Raw genomic sequence first — 6,933 nt, forward strand, 5'->3', positions numbered from 1 at the left:
ATATGTATATTTTAAAAGGTGCCTTTCTGCTTTTTTTTTTAACCTCTTCCTTAGATCGATGATATATTTAACGAAATCAAATTTAGTGAGTATGTGGACACTGGAGAGGTAATTGACAAAATCACCTTACCGGATTTCCTGAAAGTTTACCTTAACCACCGGCCACCTTTTGGTTACACCATGAGTTCCATCCAGAAGAACTTCAACATTCTGGGCTACACCAACTCGGAAGGAAAGAAAGCCATTCGAAGAGAGGATTTCCTGAGGCTGCTTCTAACTAAAGGTGAACCCACAAATAGGGTTATCTCGAAGGCCCTTGGGCCATGCCCCCTGGAGAGAGGCGAGCTGGGGAGACAGGACCATCCCCCTCCAGCATCTTTAACTTGACAGGATGCACTTAGTGGCCCGCACGGCCCGCAAACGTGAGGCAGCGGGAAGGATGCTGACCTGGAGGCCAGAAGAAGGCCCGTCATGCCCCCATGACTGACACCTCGAGGTTCCCTGTCCCCACTTGACAAGTGCCAGCCATCTATCCCACGGGGCGATGATGAGGCGCAGTTGTGAAATAAATGTTTCTCCTTTTCCCCTGCTATTTTCCCCATTATTTTATGTGAGGAAGTCAAGCGAGCTCTCTCTGTGGGTGATCGTTTTATCTTAGTCAAACCCGGGGATCGAGGGTTGTGAGGGAGTTCGAAGTAAAGCTGAGGGCAGTCTCGATCAGAAAGTTGTCTGATGTCTCCATACAAGCCCCAAAGAATGTCCCCTGTGGGAGTCCCATTTTTAACACCATGTAAGGATGTATATCTGGCAGCAACATGGGACTCTCTAGATACATTTTTTAAAGATTTTAAAGTTGATTTTCAGGAGAGAGGGGGAGAGTGCAACATTGATCGGTTGCCTCCTGCATGCCCCCTACTAGGAATAGAGCCCAAAACCTGGGCATGTGCCTTGACTGGGAATGGAGCTGGCAACTTTCGATGCACCAGACGATGCCCAACCAACTGAGAAAGGGCTCTAGAAAAGGAAATCGTGCCTGGCCGTTGTGGCTCAGTGTTTGAGCGTCGACTTATGCACCAGGAGGTCATGGTTCGATTCTGGGTCAATGCACATTCCCAGGTTGCGGGCTCAGTCCCCAGTGCGGGTAGGGGGTTGCAGGAAGCAGCCAATCAATGCTTCTCTCTCATCATTGATGTTTCTATCCCTTCCTTCCTCTCTGAAATGAATATATATATATATATTTTCTTTATTAAAAGAGAAGGAAATTGTGGAGTAATTCTCTTTCAGACCTCGCAGTGTTGATGCTAAGCTCTGACATCTGGCTTAGTCCCGAGAGCTGACCAGCCACCTTTTTCCTTTCCGATGCCCAGGGGAGCACATGACGGAGGAGGAGCTGTCCGACTGCTTCGCCACGCTGCTGGGCCTGAACCCCGAGGGCTGGAAATCCGAGCCGGCCGCCTCCTCCCTCAAAGGTACTGGGGCCGCCCTGTCCTGTCCTGTCCGGGCAGGCCGCTGGGCTCACTCACCTGCTGTCGGCTTACGTGCGTTTGTCTCTCGGGACCTGTGCGAGCCGCCCTCCCTCATACCCTGCATACGACACAGCAAGTCTGCGGGGAAGGCCATGAACACGCTGTGAGAGGGCTAGCGAGCGTGGCCGTGTCTAGGCCATGGTCCCGCTGTCTGTCCCTCCTTCGTGCCGCTGGCCTGGCGGCTTCCTTTACACCACCGCCCCGTCTTCACCTTCCCAGCTCGGGTGGGTGACGACTGGCCGCCAGTAGAGAACACAGTTCGGAAGCTGTTTCAGAAAAAGAGGAATTGTCCAGAGGGACTGGATTAGAAGAGGACAGTGACTTGGTAGGCGGCACAAGCCCAACTTCGAGCTGTCAGACTTTAAAGGTTTCTTTGTTGTTGTTAATCCTCACCTGAGGCTACTTCTCCATTGATTTCTGGAGAGAGTGGAAGGGAGAGGGAGAGACAGAAAGAGAGAGAAACATCGATGTGCGAGAGAATCATCCATTGGTTGCCTCCCACACGCGCCCCGACTGGGCCGGGGATCAAGCCTGCAATCTAGGTAAGTGCCTTTGACCTGAATTGAACCCGAGATCCTTCAGTCCGAGGGCCAGTGCTCTGTCCGCTGAACCAAGCTGGCGAGGGCGACTTTAGTTTTTAATGATCATCCCTCCTTTCCTGAGGATTTCCTGCCTCCTTCTACTCCACCAGAGGGAGGAAAATGGCCCTGCGGTTTGGGTTGCAAAGTCAAGCTCAGGAGGCACCCATCCAGACCCCTCTCCTGGGCCTGCCTGTGTGCACATGACTCCAGTGACGCCCCGACACTGGGCCGGTGACCCCTCGGTGGGCAGAGCCACCCTGTTATTGTGACTGGAGTCAGGAGCAACAATTTCTCACTGGCCTGCCTTCTCCCTCTTGTATTGTCTGTACCCAATATCTTTTTATTTTATTTTATTAAGTTTCTATTGATTTCAGAGAGGAAGAGAGAGGGAGAGAGAGATAGAAACATCCATGATGAGAGAGAATCATTGATGGGCTGCCTCCTGCACGCCCCACACTGGGGATCTAGCCCATAACCCAGGCATGTGCCCTGACCGGGAATTGAACTGTGACCTCCTGCTTCGTAGGTCAATGCTCAACAACTGAGCCACCCTGGCTGGGCCATCCCATCCCCAATTTCAAGTGAGACAGCGCTCCTGAACTCAGTTCTAGAGCCCGGGATCTGATGGGCCACTGCTAACCCACCCCCCGCCCCACCCCATTCCTTGTGATCTTGGGGGGTCTCAGAATGTTACTTTCCCAATTATTATGTATTTAGTGTTTCTAAGAGTCTCGAAACGGTGAAATCAGCAATACCATGTGGTTAAGGCAGTGGTTCCCAACCTTCCTAATGCCTCGACCCTTTAATACAGTTCCTCATGTTGTGGTGACCCCCAACCATAAAATTATTTTTGTTGCTACTTCATAACTGTAATTTTGCTACTGTTATGAATCGTAATGTAAATATCTGATATTCAGGATGGTCTTAGGCGACCCCTGTGAAAGGGTCGTTCGCCCCCCAAAGGGGTCGCGACCCACAGGTTGAGAACCGCTGGGTTAAGGCTTTCCAGTGAGGTTTGTAGATTCAGGACCCCAGTGGCCCAAACCATAAAGGAAGGATTGTAACCAGTCCCCTCCCCCAACCCCACAACCCCCGCCCTCCGGGGGTTTTCAAGGAATCAAAGCCAAACCACAGCACAAAGCACCTGTCCCCTCTGAGTTTCGCTTCCTTGCATTTCTGGGAAAACGCTCTCGCGGCAGAAGCCCAATCATTGGGAAGACACGTGCGTTCTCTTGTCCATCAGGGCCGGAAGTGCGCTGGGAAGAGGAGCTCCCGGAGGAGATCACGGCGGAAATATTCGTCACGGACATCCTGGGCCTGACCATTTCACCCGGTTTCGGACAAGATGCTGAGGTCAGCGAGGGTGCAAGGGATGTCTGAGGGACAAAGGACTTTGTGTGTGGGGAGGGTTTTTTTCCCCTCCAAGAGGCAGTACTTGCCCGTGTTTCCCTACCCCCATGCCAGTCTTTAAAACATGTAGGCATTAAATTAAAAGCAAATTTCTGTTAAGCAGTGGGATTCATCAAGTTGGACGTTCCACTGTTTCTGAAACAGACAAGTGGGTGGAGGCATGACAAGCAAGGCAAGGCTGCCGCAGAGGGTTTGGAGGGGGAGCGGGAGGTGGTGGGGTCCCCAGGAGGCCTCAGCCCGCAGCAGGCCTTCCTAGGGACACAGGTGACCTATTCCCTTCCCTGCAAATGCCCGCTGGGCCCCCGGCCTACTGTGGCCCAATGTGGATGGGACCGCCCCCGCCTGCTGTCAGGCTGGGGTGGGGGTGCTCCGGGCCCCCGGGAGTCTCTTGCTCACGGCTTCTCATCAGCAAAACACCCAGGCAGCTGTGCGTGGCGGTTATGAAGAGCACCACTGGCCATGCTGAACTCCGGTGACAACTGTCAGAGAGAATGCAAAAGGCCCAGAACCTGATGTGCGCTGCACCTGGACCCGCAACCACAGGCCGCCCTGCCCCCCACACACAGCAGACACCGGCCTGGTGGGTCTGCCGCCGCCTCACCCTCCGTGGGCTTCAAAACACGCAGAAGGCAAAAAGCGGGCCAGCCCCCCAGCTCAGGGGCTGTTGAGGGAACACACTGCGTTTTTAGCGGTGTTTTGACCTTAAAAAGGAAGTGCCATCATTGTGTAAACAGGTGGAAGTTAGGGTCTGATTTTAGAGTTTTGTCCTCAGTTAGGAGGTCTCCCTTTTCAGGCAGATGTGCCCGATGTCGTCCCCGACACATGCGCAGTCCAGCACGCCTCCCACCCAGACCAGGCCCTTCCCAGGGGAACTAGCCTGGCTGGCAGCGCTTCGGAGCCCTGCCCGGGTGCTCTGTGCTGGGCGCTGGGGCTGTGTGTGCAGAGCCTTCCCCGCTGCCTGGCGCCCACCTGGACCGCAGACTGGAACCGTCGCCCGGACCAGCCATGTCACTGCGACCTTGGGACGGACAGCGTCTCGTCGTGTCACCAGTGCTAGCTCACATTTTGTTCTTAAAACAAAACAAAAAACAAGCTCTGTGGATCAATTTTGCAGCTGCTGAGGGCTTCAGAGACATATTACCAAACAGCAAGCCAGTTAGAAAGTTCTCAGGGACATTTTAGGGAACAGGAAACCCCAAATGACTTGTTCTCTTAAAACAACAACTCAGAATTGGATGCAGTCTAGACACCAGAGGCTTCTTTCTCTTTCTTTTTTTTAAAAAAAATTTATTTCAGAGAGGAAGGGAGAGGGGGAGAGAGAGAAACATCAATGATGAGAGAGAATCATGGATCGGCTGCCTCCTGCATGCCCCACACTGGGGATGGAGCCCGCAACCCGGGCATGTGCCCTGACCGGGAATCAAACCTGAGACCTGGTTCATAGGTTGACGCTCAACCACTGAGCCCCATCAGACGCACCAGAGGCCTCTTTCACCGAGCCCGGCGCACTCTGATTTTGTTCTTATCGACGGCACATATTGGGGTAATTGTCTTCAGCAGAACCGACCAGGGACCACTTGGACCCACCGTGGCTGGGCCACTGTCGCACCCAGGCTGAGCCACGCCCCCTGCGCTGAGCCAGCTTCCTGTGTCTCTAAGTCAGCGTTCGGTCCTTGCCAAAATATCCCGGGACAGCAAGATCCGCGTCGATGACTTCCCACTCCGCTCCCAGCCCAACCTGGACTGTGGGGCCCTTTCTCACCTTCGGGGCTCCTTTCTGCGGGCCCTTTGGTCCTGCTGTCTCTCAACTTGTCTGACCAGCGCGGTGCACTCAGCCCCAGGAGGGCCTCTCCCCCTCCATCCCGGGCCACACAGGTAGTGGGCAGGAAGGACAGCCATCCCAGGGCACCCGCCCCCCAAGTGAGCAGAGAGCTCAGACTCGCCAGCCGTGTGGGTGGCAGAGCAGCAATGCCAGAAAGGGAGGAAGGAGATTGGAGACAGGACTGTTGGGCTCGTACATCAAGCCTGTTTTGTAATATTCCTTTAAGCTAAGCTAGCAGAGGGTAGTTACCCGACCTATGAGTCGGGTGGCAACTTGCTGCAGATCCCCAGTGCCCGGATCTATTTATTACCGTCAGCTTTGAAGCAGCTGCCTGTAGGGAAACGCCGGCCAAATCCCTGAAGAACACGCTCAGGCCGAAAACACCAGGCCTAGGCTGGCCGGGGCTGAAGGACACGGACCTTTAAAATGAGGCCCCCCCTGCCCTAACCGGTTTGGCTCAGTGGATAGAGCATCAGCCTGCGGACTCAAGGGTCCCGGGCTCGATTCCTGTCAAGGGCATGTACCTTGGTTGCGGGCACATACCCAGTAGGGAGTGTGCAGGAGGCAGCTGATCGATGTTTCTCTCTCATTGATGTTTCTAACTCTCTATCCCTCTCCCTTCCTCTCTGTAAAAAATCAATAAAATATATTTTTTTAAAAATAAAATGAGACCCCCCTGCATTGCCTTGAGGTGCTTGCAGAGGACAGAGAGCACCAAAAAGCACGCAGGGATGGCCCTCTGAAAACAGAATACTATTTCAGATGGGGCCCCTGGCTGCTGACCGACCCACCCCAGTTTGTGGCTTGCAGAGTTCCGGGGCATGTAGAATAGCAGTGGTCTCCCCAGCACCGCCATGAGCCGCCCCCACAAACCCCACTTTCCACCGCAGACTCCCAGCCCCCCTCCCACGCAGGCGTCAAAAACTCCCACATGGTTTTCTGCTTCTCCTATGTACTCGCTCCTGGGCACCCTTGGGTGCAGCTCATCTCTCAAACCTCAGTTTCCTCCGGGGACGCCGGACTCCCAGGGTGGTTGTGAGGATTAAAGGAGATGGTGCGATTGAAGAGTGAGCTGCTGGCAGGAGGCAGCGCTTAAAATAGGACAGCAGCTATTATTATGACAGGCAGACGCGGTGCCTGAGACTTGGAGAGAACAAACCTCTCCTAATCCCAGAGCTTTCCCACTGGTCAGCACTCTCTGCTGGTTTTGACAGCGGGCCCTCGATAACCACCTGTGGGCTGACCAAGTGAACGAACCGGAAGCTCCGGTGCCCTTGTAGGAGCCAACTTGGCTTCTGAACAGCAGCGCACGCCAGTCCTCACTGGCCCTCTGCATCGGGATCGGAAGCCGGTCCCTGCAAAGGGCGGAGAGGAGTACATGCTGCGGCGCCCTCAGCAGATGGGCTGCGGCTCAGCTCCTGCGCCGGGCCAGCGGCGAAGCAGCCACAGGCCATTCGGGGAAGAAGGACCGCGGACTCGTTCTGATCAGATGGAGTTTCGGACACGGACGTGTGGATTTCCTGAGAATTCCCACATATCACAAAGCCGTCTTCTTCTTTTTATTATTTCAACCATTTAAAACTGCAGAAGCCAT

General features: G+C 54.3%; 1 protein-coding gene across 1 annotated transcript in view; it reads left to right on the plus strand.

Moving 5' to 3' along the window:
- The window catches only part of WDR66 (WD repeat domain 66), a 52,478-nt gene extending 47,669 nt beyond the window's left edge, over positions 1-4,809 (plus strand). Inside the window, exons 18-21 of the mRNA XM_014547016.1 lie at positions 55-283; positions 1,368-1,469; positions 3,351-3,460; positions 4,311-4,809. Coding sequence (XP_014402502.1) covers positions 55-283; positions 1,368-1,469; positions 3,351-3,460; positions 4,311-4,574 — 705 coding nt within the window. The 3' untranslated portion in view covers positions 4,575-4,809. The remainder of the gene's footprint in view (positions 1-54; positions 284-1,367; positions 1,470-3,350; positions 3,461-4,310) is intronic.
- The last annotated feature ends 2,124 nt before the right edge of the window (positions 4,810-6,933 follow it).

Source organism: Myotis brandtii, unplaced genomic scaffold (assembly GCF_000412655.1).
Source record: "Myotis brandtii unplaced genomic scaffold, ASM41265v1 scaffold463, whole genome shotgun sequence".
NCBI classification, from domain to species: Eukaryota; Metazoa; Chordata; class Mammalia; order Chiroptera; family Vespertilionidae; genus Myotis; species Myotis brandtii.